Source organism: Ciconia boyciana, chromosome 1, assembly GCF_034638445.1.
Source record: "Ciconia boyciana chromosome 1, ASM3463844v1, whole genome shotgun sequence".
Lineage (NCBI taxonomy): Eukaryota > Metazoa > Chordata > Aves > Ciconiiformes > Ciconiidae > Ciconia > Ciconia boyciana.
The window spans coordinates 174,887,469-174,901,124 of record NC_132934.1 but is presented as its reverse complement, the minus strand read 5'-3'; the positions used below and the strand labels follow the sequence as shown (position 1 = coordinate 174,901,124).

Sequence of the window (13,656 nt, the reverse complement as noted above, 5' to 3'; positions counted from 1 at the left end):
CTTCCGTAGCTGTCCCTCTACTTTACAGGCAGACTGGAGGAATCCCCTCTCAGCTGCCTGGGTGTCTTCGGCATGCTGCACATTAACCGTGCCAGCTTCCCTACACACAGGGAAAGGAGAGAGGAAGAAGCAGACAGCGACAGACACACAAGTCCATTTTAAAGTACTTCGGGAACTCAGATTATATAGTAATGCAAAATATTTTTATATCATCCCAGGACATTTTTGTTTATACTGCTGAGTGCTATTTTATTTGTTCCAGCTTTGCCACAGATGCACAAACACTGTGAAAGGAGAAAGAATGTCTACTCTATATGATGGCTTTTAAAAAATCAGAAAAGCAAGTAAAATCCATTTCTTAAGCAAACATTCCATTAAAAAATCACTATATGTTTATAGAAAAGATTTTTTAACAAAGGTTTAATTTAAAAAAGTTAATAACTGGGTATTCCAGCAAGTTTGAGTCATCCACAGTAATAATTAGGGGTTTTGTTCCATACAAAATGCTTTATTTAGCCTTCATGCCTCCATTCAGATAATTATACAAATGCATACATTTAAAGGTTTAAACTCTATTTCAATTCACAGCTCAATTCATAGGAAAGTTGAATACAGAAAAGCAATGCACCAACAAAATATGTCTGAGACACCATTAAAAACGATAACACTTGTTCATTTAAATCTTTGAGAACAGACTGGAATAATCATCCTCTGACAGAATTTCATTAGGGGACTCCCTTTACATTATCATAGGGCAAAAATCACCATTTTACAGTAAGAGGGAAAAAAGCTCTGAGTATATTTACAATACATACACTATACATAAATACAAGAACAACACTTACATAATATTAATAAACTTATAACATAGGTGTTGCCTAAACACTACATAGTATATAAATGCAGAGGAAACTATTGGGAAATTAGATCTTCAGATGATTACTTTTATTTTTGAAGAAAAGTAATTTTTGCATTTAAAAGCTTTTGAAAAGAAGGCAAAAGAAAAGACTTAAGAAACTAATATGTTTGCTTGCTAGCACTGGTATTTTTATTCCTTTTAAGTGTAGGACCTCTATTGACACTATTATCGCTATGGGGTTACCGATAATGACCCTCCCTTTTGCATCTTATCTAGGAAAAAGACTGAGGTGCCGTACATACTAATTCCATTGCTGTGAAGCTTCAGTCCCAAATTAATCACTTTGCAAACTAAGGGATGTTTTTGTATTTTTACACAGGAGGATCAAATGAACACTCGTCGGTACATACAATGGTAATGACCTGATTAGAAGGAACGATTTGGGGCCAAATGCAACCCCATCCTTAGGATTTCATTCAACTAATGCCATAGGGGAATTTGCTTCATCCATAAGTGACTTGGCCAAGAATGCTATTTTTCATTATTGTTGTTTCTTCCTAAACACAGCTGAAAGAACTTTCCAATTTAATGGTATTTTTGACCCCACATGTTGATAGCAGTGTCCAAATCTCTCTTTCACTTGAAGTGTATGAATGTGTGTGTCTGTGTGTGTGGGTTGAAGCTCTTAAGGCTGATGGTGCATGAAACTTAAGTAATTCATTACTATCTCTGTGTATATTCTATAGCAAGTGCAAATGGGAGATAAAACTTTTTAGGGACAGACAGCAGGTCAGGAGAGCATACTGCGTAGGTGTCCAGCGGAGAACTTACATTGCCAAGGAAGCAATATATAGGACGATAAGGAAAGAAATAAACTGTGGGGGTTTTTAAATGAAAAATAAGAGGCAAGTGTAGCAGTGAAAAATAGTTTGAAACCAGAAATGACAACATGAACTCTTAATTGTGACAAAGAATAGTTCAGCCGTGAAGATTATGGCTCAAACTGTCTTTCCAAAGAAGCTCTTTACATCTAGAAAGGCAGGAACAGGGAGAAAAGCAGTATCTGAACATACTTCTGTATTTCATGGTTCATGCTTATGACAATACATTGAAGGCATCACCTGTGGTCCCCTACCAGACACTGACCGATTGTCTTTTAAATGCAGAGGTCACAGCACGGAGCAAGGCTTAGCAAGATAATGTGTGAACCACCACTCACCTCTTCTTTTAGAACTGACAGCATCTTGGCTCACTGAAACTTTTGAGACTGACCTGGGGAATATGTTGCAGGTCACACATACAGACAAGAGGACCTCAAATGATATTTTCAATTCTTATTTTCATAATAGCTAAAATTCACATTCACAGTTTTGCTTGTCCGGAGGACTGAACAGCTGTGTATTGAATAATCTGAAAATTACTAAAAGGGCAACTCAGTTTATTTCATAATTTAAAGTCAGTAAGCACAAGCTGCTATAGAGATATGCTGGCAAGTCAGTAAAATTGAGAAAAAAACAACTCTGTATTTGTTTTTCAGAAAGAAGGAAAAAAAAAGCCTGGCTCATTTTGGGATGGTAAAGACAAGGTGCCCTGTCCTACGCAAGAACTAACACAGGCAGGGCTGGAGTCAGCCAACCCTCCCAACACTGCAAGTTTCTAAGGGTGCCTCCTTGTAGTGTTGCTGCTCCAGAACAAAGAACCAAACCCTCCTCTCCAACAACGGCTCAGGTATGAGGTAAGAAACCAATGTTTCCTTTGTCATTCTGATGACACATTCCCTGGTGCCCTCCTAAAATCCCCAGCATGAATTGAATTCTTTTATGTGCTTAATATCTGGAGATTAAGGTCAGGATGACAGAATAAGTATATGCACGTTCTGATGGGCTTATTTCCACCTGTGGCTAACATTTAAAAATAAGTTGTTGCTAAACTAGCAGTCTTGTCACATTATTAACCGACGTGCATAAACGTCTAGTTTTTACATGCGAGTCCATGTGCTTTTTTTTTTCTGCACCTGCACTTTCTTCTGTATACGAGCATCTTTGTGCACACCCAATCCTGCCTCAGTGAATAAAAACCGAACACCCATCCTCCCGCTTCAGCAGCAACCCACCGATGGCAGCAAAAATCTAGGCAAAATCTGGAATTTTTCAAATACAAAATTCTGCCTGGATAAATGAGAGGTACAAATTTAGAGGATGGAAAGCAATCTCCTTGGCAAAGGTATTAGGACAACCAGTTACATTTTGATCTCCAATAAATTCAGTTTTAGAAACAGAAGAAGCAAGAGGGATAGCATTACACTGCTATTTTTAGAATCCATTAGGAGCAGTTAATTTTTTTTTTTTTTACAGAAACCTACCAGTTTAAAAAAAAATAATAATTGAGAAAAAAAAGAGTGGAAGAGTCACAGCTGGGCATTTTCTTGTAAGATCAATTAGTCTATTGATGCAAATGTTTAGGCCACCCAATATAAAAATCTCCTTACTCTATTTTAGGAATATCAACTTCTTGTTTGCTATTCAAATAGTCTCTAGACTGACAGTCCCCAATTTTTCACTCATTTGTCCCCAAAAGAAAGAAAAGTGATATATTTTGTCCACTCCTGAAGTCAACCAGTTCTAAGATGATATTAAATACTATGAACATTACATGACGAATAGAAAGGAGACATAAGGTGAACTCTGTGTTTCCAGAGTTCGATGCAGAGGATTTTTCAAGAGAATCCCCACTCTACCATATACCCTAAAAAAGCTCCATTGGGCTTATTGCTGGTTTTTGGATTATTCACTAGAGAATACCCTGGATACATGGGCACATCAGACATAAATTAGGAAGAAAACCCCTAAAACACGGCTTGACAATGACCTCCATTCACACCTACTGAGCATCGATATGGATATGAGTCATTTGTAAGCTAAGAGTAAGTTTCTTCTTACCAAGTATATGACAGACCTTATCTGAGAAAATAACTAAAACCTCTAACACAATATCTCAACATGTGAATATACAAATGGCACTTTGTGTTTGTTTCTGTGCTGCATTATTGTTCTCCAAGTAAAATTTCATTTTCACCTTACTGTTAACAGAATCCCGTAAGTTATTGCTGTGTAAAAGTATAGGAACATCCCATCAGTTCTAATTACAGGCACTTTCTGTTTCATCTTTTAAAATAGATTTTAGGCTATCTTGCTCAAGTGTATGTGCATTTTAAATGTCACAACTGTTCTGCTACAATTGATTTTGTTGACATGCTACTGCACCTAGAAGACTAAACTCCCCTGGAATCAGCAAAGAGCAGCTGCCTGTTTCAGCTCTGCAACCTTTATTCAAGATGTATTGTAGTCAGGGAAATACAAGAAGAAATAAAATCAAATGAGACTTCGCTCTTACTGTATCTGCAGTTCACTGTGAAATGCCAGAAGAAAAAAAAAACAACACAAAACCCCAAAACCTTTCATATGGTTTTCATTTTGATTAAGTGTTTTTTTTCATTTATTCAGTCAAAGACATTCTGAGTGTTGACTTACTCGACGTTGAAGGACTCAATACGATTTCGCTATATCGCACGCGATCTGCGAAACAGCAAAGAAGTGGCCACTCCATTTTGCAGAGAAAACATGCTCTGACAAAACAGAATAATTTACCTCTTACGTTTTGTGTTCAAGCTTTGCAAGGCATCATCTTACCATTTTTCCTGGTGAAAACTAAAGGATTTTTAAAAATGTACTTCATTTAACCTATTTACACCCCATGTAAAACTGTGAGTTTGAAAATACTTTTCCACTAGCACATATATTACAGAATATTTAAACTGTTACAAGTATAGTAAAATACTTTCAATGTATTTTGATTTCTAAAGATGCAGTATCCTTATAGTTACATTTTTGTACTAAAACCTGATTTACTGAGAAAATGGATAGAATTTAAGCATTTTTAAGGTACCAATGGGCTTGACTTCACAAGCATACATTACACAGCAACTGCTACGCTACAGCGGAACTGTGAAAATATAAGAATCTTTAAATTTCTTTGTGCACTTCTCCAGTTATAAATCACAGGCAAAGGCATAATACAATAATATGAGCTGGTTTCTTAAGAAGGTAGTATTTTCTTTTAGAGTGTTTATTTTCAATTCTTCTTTTTCTGATTTTATTTTTAATAAACTTTTTTATTACCTGCACATGGGTGGAGGCATGTGGAAGTGGTGTGGTTTATATGCACGGGTGAATGGTCGAGCATGCGGGAGTAGGGCGGATTTACTGAACAATCTTTAGACTTGTCTGCTGTGGAAGATGCAGTTTCACACACTGACCTTTCCAAACCAAACTTCAAACTAAAATATAAGCAGGATATTAATGGTGAAACTTACTCCGATTTTGAGGTACCCACCTTCAATAAAGGAGAAAGAGATTTTTTCCATTAAACAGCATTTATTATCAGAAGATAAATTTATAAATGGCAACTAGCATACATTTTCAATGTGGCTAATGGAAAACGAGACTTATGATCACTGTTATTCCCATTATTAAAGGGGAGAAAGGTTGTCCAGCTATTTGTCCATGCTCTGCACTGTGAGTTTACCCCAAACATCAACATCACTGATGTCATTTTTAACACTGTTAATTTTGTTATACATTACTCCAGCAAATAATCATATATACAAGTCAGTCTAAATCTATTTAATTAATTGTGTAAGCATGATAGAGAATAAGGAATACTGCATCTTCATCCCCAAGTATAAACTGCTGTTGCAATGAGCCAATTTTACAGTGCTGAATAAAACAGGTGCTCAAAAAATAATGACAATTTAAAATTTAAAAAGTTCTGTATCAAAGCTGCTTGCTCATTACGTTTTCCTATAATGCTGGCTACTGAGATTTCCTGACGAATCCACTGGATCCTTTTGGAAACATTTGAAATCTGACACTTTGTGGCATAGCTTCCCTTGTAAGCTGTAATGGGGACGGTGGATATTATTCATCCTTTACTCCCACTTAAAAGCATAAAATTCTGTCTTTCTGAAAGAATGGGACACTGTATATCTGTCTCTCCCAACTGTTTAGTTAAGATGGACTTACTGTGTTGTGTCAAGATGAGATCTGGTATTTCTGCATGCTACATAGGATGTAAGCCCTTGCCACAGTTATGAGATGTCAAGGACCTGCGGTGGGATACCAGGATTTTTGAGGAAACTATGCTGGAGCAATTGCCCTCAGTCTTTGCACAAGCACAGAAGTTTGGCAGGTCTGAACCACAGCCACTGATGGAAGGACACCCTGAGAATCTGGGGGACATCAGCTCCCTCCCTCTAAACACGCTCCTCTCATAGAGTAACTTCTCTTAAAATATTTCTGAAGGGGAAAACAAACCAGGAAACAACCTCATAGAGTATTTGGGGCCAAAGCCTGCCGGCGCTGGTACGAATGAGAAATTTGCCAAGAACCATACTGGGCACTTGAAACCCAGTGGTGGACTACTGCTGGTTGTGTAAGTTGTCTAGAGGTAACAGCAGCACGAAAAGCCCTTACATGTGTGCTGGAAAGGGTGAGGATATACCTCCTGCCTAGGAAATAAGAAAATTTAGCGTACGCTCCTTTACCTTTTGGCTTCATTCTGTTACCATTGACATGCTCTGTGCCTGTGTCCCTTGGCATGAGTGCTGCTTTATCCCTGTATCACTTTGGGGTTCCTTGAATAAAACCAGACCCTCTTTCTGTTGCAGTGTTTCCTATGCATAAAGTAAGAGGAAACCAGCTGAAAGACAAGGGATTCACACAGACCAACCTCGGCCTTGGGAGATGAGCCTCGCCAGGGTCTGTGATACATATGCTCCTCCCCGGGGCAGTTCAGAGCTGAATGCTGAAATTTAAGGCCTCTCAATTTCTCTCGGAGTAGTTTTTCTGTCTTCATTGACTACAGAGGAAGCCCAAAGAGGATACTGGTCTCTCCCAGCTATACCCTGCATTGGTGAATAACATCAGAAACAATATCTCTCTCACTGCTCCTCTTGTACACTAACAGAATGGCCTTAAGACCTTCTGGTCAAATAAAGTTCATTTTCTATGGGAGAAAAAAATCACAGATTCAGAAAGAAATTTTGTATGCCATTGGTTCTTCAACTGAATTACTGCTATTCAAGTAATTAGTCAGTAAAATGTTCTTGGGCAGGAAAATAATTTTATCAATTGACTTCTACCTGACCTGACTTCTTTCCCTAAACACTGAGAATGACAGATCCATTTAAGGGGATGATATTGAAGTACATAAAAGACAGATCTCAGATGTAATCCATGAACCATCTCACACACAACACTGACAACCAGTTTTTTAAACCAACAGCAGTAATGCTGCTGGTAAAGACCCAGTTCTGCTGCCCCGCGATGCCTCATGGCCTATCCAGAAGCCCTGATCCGCAGGCTTTTCATGCTTTGCATGGACACTTAGCACCTCTGCTTCATTCCTGATTTGGAGCCGGATACTAAAACATTGCTGAATTTTGTGAAAGTTGATTACCAACACAGTCAGTGAGAACCGATAGAGGCATTTTGCCCACAATGGCTGCGAATAATTTGTCTTGGGTTTCTCTGCTGACCACTTGGCAGAGGAGAGACTGAGCTTTAACAGTATTGAAGGTTTTCTTCCAGAGAGCTGATAAACTATCTGGTACCGGGGAATATTAAGAACGTATTTAAAGACAACCAAACTCTGGGGCCTGTGAATGCTGTTATGAAGTATTATCCCAGTCATATTAATCCTCAATTAACTGTAATTGCTTTCAGTATTTGTATGGGTACTATGTGCTGGTTTTTCTTTAAGATTACTTCTATTTCAGAATCCCCGCAACATTACTATGGTTACTTGAGGAATCAGAAATTAATTCAGACTGGTCAAACATTTAAAAATGAACAAGTGGCATCACAAGTTTAATCTGTGCAATTCCTGGAACCAAATATTCATAATTAAATGCATTGCAAAAGACCTTGTGTATACATCTTTTATCTCTAAGCTATAAAAATCTTAACACTTAAAAAATCTTGCCAAGCCTCCTCTTTGTCAAATTTAGCTGAATAGGCAGATCCTTGTGAGGAAAGAAAACAGAAAAAAACTCTTCTGTTTGCATGAACAACTGATGGCTAAGAGTTTCTCTCTTTCCTACATAATTCAATTAATACAAATTGGTTCACAACCATAGGACTGTATGGGAATGATCAAGAATTTCCTTTTATTTAATCTGAAAAGGCTTGGATTGAAAATCCCAGCAGGGGCAGCCACTGGTAGCCATATAAAGGGCCATTTATATCATAGTAGACAGCTGGCAAAATCTTGTTATTCCCTAACTCCCAGGGAGAAACCTAATGTCTTGCAGAGCACCACTGCAGAACCATTTTGCCTTCCTACTTATGGTTCATCCACTGACTCCTCAATAATCAGCTCTTTCCTTTATCTATCTTGCTTTCCAGACACAAGTATTATGTTGAAGGAAATGAAAGTACTTAATTGTGGTACCTAGCAGGTCAGTGAAACCATCAGGAAGATTAACTTAAATGATTTACATGCTATTTCTGCATACCCTCCCTTCTGTTGGTGTGGAATAAATTATTGTCTCGAGAGCCATTTTACTCATTATTGCTTTTTCTCTGCAAGAGATGCAGCCATTTCTTCTCTGTTTTGTTTGTTGGTACATTCAATTCCAATTCAGGAATGGCTACACCACTAACCTTGGTACCAGGGAGTATAAGATCTGACTACTTCCTTGTGTTCAAACACTGGTCGTGGGGAAGAGGATACCTGCATGAAAGAAAACTGCACTTTGAGAATGGGGTAGTAGTTTTTAGATGGGCTCTTTCTATACAAATCAGAAAACGGTTCTAAGTAAGTCCATGGTAAAATACAGATACTTAATATTGTACTTTCAGCAGAGATGCTGCTGCCCCTTGTTTATTTTACAGACTTCAACAACAACAACAACAACAAAAGAAAAGAAAGGAAAAAAAAAGATAAAAAGAAAAAGGTTAAATGGCTGGTGTCCTCTAGGGCATAATGACAAATTGTGGTACAATATTAAAATGCCGCCATCATTATTGCAAAAGTCTGCTCAAGTGACCCTTCAGCTCCAACAGCGGGACCTCTCCAGCAGAATCTTCTTGCCTACTCACATGCAGCTTGTCTGTAGCACAGCTCGGGCGTAATGCTGACACCGGCCAGATGGTATTCAAAACAAGGGGAAAAGATGGGTTAATAAAGATCTAGCGGTCTTGCTCTCATCATCATCATCATCATCATCATCATCATCAACATCATCATCCTTGGTTTGTCGTATCTAATCCTCCAATCAGCAGTGATTTTTCAGGAACAAAACGTCCGACAGCTGAGAAAACATACAAGCTATAAACATTTTTTGTCAAAGGACGCAGCATGTAAAATAATGCCCATTCCTGTTAGCATTTTGGCTGCTATTTCCCAGGTGATTGTGATGACTCTTTCAGGGGGTAGCCATGCTGAGGGGCAGACGGGGTTAACTTCAGATGGCGAGGAGAAGAGTGGCACTTCTTTTCCTGCTTTTTTTTTTTTAATTTCTGTTATTATTTTCTGTTATGGACATCAGGGAAAGCCCTGCCTGTTAACACTGTAGAGGGGGATTCAGCCCTGCTGAATTCACTCCGGGTAGTTAAGAGACCCAGCTCTTAAACTCGGCTGGAACAGGTAGCGTTTCTCAAACCAGCATGTGCCTGCGGCGGTGGAGCGCCAAGTGATCTGAGCGGGAAAAGCTGCGGTCACAGTCTGCACACTTGAATGGCTTCACTCCCGTGTGCTTGCGGTAATGCCTCGTCAGTTCGTCGGAGCGAGCAAACTTCCAGGTGCAGCCTTCCCAGGTACATTTGTAGGGTTTTTCTCCTGGGAGAGACAAAAGAAAGAGGGGAAGGGGGAAAAACAGGTGGTGACTTTCCCCTTGTTGCTCTTAATCCCCGCAACCCCCTCTGCACGCTTCCCATGAACACCCACTGCCTAGGGGTTGCTTCAGCCCAAATTACACAATTACGAGGTACTGAATCTGCTGAATATAAGGAAAGGGTCTTGAGATTTATCATTCCTGTGGCATTCACATGACTAAGAAAATCAACAGGATTAAGGCAACAATATAGATCCTACCTTGCAGGGGTGATGCGGGGATTAACATCAGGACAAAGGGCTGTGTAATTATTCTCATGATTACCGTACGAGTTTGCTACCCTCATCTCGTCAGGCTACACTTTCTCCCAAAATGGCCAGATTACCCAGTATTTCAGCAATTTATCACAGGCTGCCACAGACTTCCAATTACTTTTATGAAGTTTATGAAGGTTTCAAATTATTTGTGTAAACACCACTGCAGGACATTTCTTAGCAAGCTGGTAAAAATGAACTAACATTTCCCAATTAAACATAAAAATTCAATCTGCAAAACATCCTCTTTATTTATTGCACTTACTTTCAGTAAAATTATTTTTGTATGTAAGATGTTACCAGGAACGGTGCACAATTTTAAAATGTACTCAGCCATGGGACTTCCACAACGCTGCTGATAAATACCCATTTACTTCAATGACATCAGACTTGGGCTAAGCGTAGATTTTTGGAAAATCCCACTCTCTGCTTTTTAAGATAAGCATGGTGCATACACCATGTCCTGTGTCGTATCATGTCAGAGGAGAAGATTAATACAGCAAATCTGGATTCTGTGCTTTCATAAAGCAAACTGTTATAAAACCCCATTTTTGCCACGTTTGTAGGCAAAATGTGATTTGTGATATCTATCACCAGCCCTCGACGTCTACATGTTAAATGCTCTTGTCAGTAACCTTGATCCCACAGTTGAGCATGCACCAAAACTGAGGAAGGGAAACTGTGTGAGGTCCGTATGTATCTTCCTTTGGTGTGTCAAAAATGATTTTTTTACGTCCCCTTCTGAAACCAGCTAATCACAACCAGGACAACAAAAGAGCATCTCTGCAACAACTGTTTCCTTCGTCAGCCACAATAATTCCTCAGTTATTTATTATCTCTTATGAATCACAAGCAGCTTGCAAGAAACTGTTTCAATTGCATGAACCAGTGACGCAACACTTGCTTTGTCGTAGGCAGCACCTCCCTCCGTGCGTCTCTTCAAAAGTCAATAAATGCTTTGCTGAGAGCCCTCGGTTTCCAAAGAAAATTCCCAAGTAAGAATATCATCACAAAGTACAAACAGCCCTGAAAAGTCCATCTGAAATGGCCATGGGTGCCTCTCTAAGGAAATTGGATGCTGTACAGGCACGTCAGCAGGGTTGTCAGCAACATTTGAGCTCCTTGGGCTGGTACCTTCTGTGCACCATCTGGGCTGTGCTCAGTTTTGATGTCAGACGGGGGTGGGAAACAGTTGCTGTGAGGAGAACCCAACAATCCAGGCTCTGAGGTGACCACAGCCCATAGCTGCACCAGCAGCAACTTACGCTAGATAATTTTACAGTCTTCAGCCAAGCACAAAGCACCAAATAGTGTTCATTGCCCCTGGGCAGCCGCAGCGTTGGGTGCCTGGAACCCGGCAGCTGCCGCGAGCTGCATGGCACAAACTACACGGCAGATGGTGGGTTGCACGCTCTTGCCAATGACAAAGTGCTACAAAACGTGTTCAGATTCACCACCGAACTGTCTTACATACATACCCTTGCCACAAACAGTTGGTGCAGAGCACTGGACAAATATAGCAGTCTCCCCATTTCACTTGGCAGGTCTATCCTAATGGTCTCGTCACACCGCATCAACAATTTCCAAGCAGAGTGCTTGCCCTGTCCATCCTCAACGTACTTTAAAACTCTCTTTTTGTTTAGACTCTGGATACTGCCCCGGTTGGTTTCTTTGACCACAGAGACTTCCAGAGCAAAACGAGGAGGTATTTCCTAAGCTTTGGATTCTTATTTAGAAGCATCTGAAATTCTAAGTTTCTCCCTGCCACGAGATCCTTCCCCTGCAACTGCCTCTTTGGTACACAAATCCCAGCTCTTCTTTCCCTTGGCAGAAGACAAATGGAGAACGTGATGCAGGGAGGGATGGTTAGTGAAAGAGAAATACCAGAAATAGTTTGTTCGTCCATTAAAACAGTATCACTTCTGGTAAGAAATAAAAGTCAGCTGATGGAAGGATGTGAGCGCGGGTCACTGGCTGGAGTTCCCAGGTGTTGCTTCCAGCCTCCCTCCTCAATGAGTCCTGCTTACCCAGCCCCTATAGAGCTATGTGAGAGAGACAGGACTAACCACATTCCTCTCAAGCTATTTACACCACTGAAGGAAAATCGCTCTTACAAGCTCAACCTAAGAAGACCTTTCATTATTTTCAATTAAATATATGTGTATAGCATAAGAAGGAAAAAAACAGGCAAAGTAGCATTACTCTGAAGACATTCACTCACGTGCACCTTAAAAAAGCCACTGTAAATAAAACTGTGAAAGATACAATTTTTCATTAAGATTAATCAACAACATTTTACGCTAACCTCATTTTTAGGGGAAGAATAATAATACTACTTTTCTGTTAAACACCCACGTTATCTGTGGATGGACAGGTGCTGGAAAAAAAAATGTTCTTCTTCCTAGGCAATACGATATTAACTGTTAGCCTTTTGTTTGGTAACATCCCAGACGTGAAGAGTGACCACTGAGTCTGTAAGAACTACAGTAAAAAATGGAAGATCCAGGAGTTCAAAGGATGGAGAAAGGACCAGCAGGAGCAGAACTGCTAGAGGATGGGAAGCTGGTGTCAGATATCACACACCAGCTTTGGCTGATGAGCTTGGGCACTCACAGCTGAAATTCTCAGGACAATCAACAGAGAGAAGCAGGACCTCAGCAGGGCAACCCAGAAAACGGTGAGTGAGGAGGTGGACAAAAGTAGTTCGTTAATTGGAAGAAACTAGCCCCAGTGCTTGTCTATATATTGCCATTTCAAGACTGGATTGCAGTGGAGTTGAAGTCAAATACTCAACCATTTTGACTCAGACACTTCTGCCTCTCTGCAAGCACTTGCACTTAAGTGTCTAAGAAACTCTCGGGTTCAAAGTGTGAGCATGTTTTGGCTCCTTCGATGGCTTGGCAGCCACCGAAGCATGGATAGCAGAGTTACTGTCATGCACCCAGACACTCGAATTCTCATTCAGCTCTAAGGAGTAAAAGCAGGTGGTGTGAGTCTTGCCCAGGGTAGTGGAAACATGGGAATGAAGGAGAAGACAAAACAGTGGACAGTTTTTGGAAAATGGTAGTAGAGAGAGCTGCGGAAAGAGACTAAGAACCTGCAGCAATTAACACAAGGAGAAAAAGAAAACTGGAGAAAGACAAAACCCTGTTAGTTAGGTCAACCTTCTGAATCTGTAAGGTTTCAGACTTACAGAAGCTATCCATTTAAAAATAAATGCCTGAAGCTGTGAACATTTCCATGGGAGCCGACCCTCTACTTTTGCACCTGTCCTTGAGAGCTCTATTGTTTTGTCCCGAAACCCAACAAAAAGATCCCAAGAGAATTTGTATTCTGAAGCTATTCCGCAGCTCTGTTTTGCAAGGCATGGACAGTGAACAGTATGCCATGACAGGCATTTACACGGATCAAGAGGGACCCTGGAGCATGAAAAAGTTCTTCTAGACAGTTCCCTGTAGAAAATGAATATTTTCTATTGTTTGGGGAAGTTAATTATGAAGTTTTAAAGGTATGACTCAATGCCCCAAATGGAACTAGTCATTTTTTTAATCTCCTGTTAACAAAACATCTATTTCTAAGAGCCCTCCAAA

At 40.0% G+C, this 13,656-nt stretch overlaps 1 protein-coding gene across 23 annotated transcripts in view; it reads right to left on the bottom strand.

Moving 5' to 3' along the window:
• Positions 1 to 478: 478 nt before the first annotated feature.
• KLF12 (KLF transcription factor 12) overlaps positions 479 to 13,656 on the bottom strand; it is a 258,752-nt gene continuing 245,574 nt past the window's right edge. For all 23 annotated transcript variants that reach the window (XM_072850068.1, XM_072850073.1, XM_072850064.1 and 20 more), the window contains one exon: positions 479 to 9,757. In XM_072850068.1, coding sequence (XP_072706169.1) covers positions 9,576 to 9,757 — 182 coding nt within the window. In that variant the 3' untranslated portion in view covers positions 479 to 9,575. The remainder of the gene's footprint in view (positions 9,758 to 13,656) is intronic.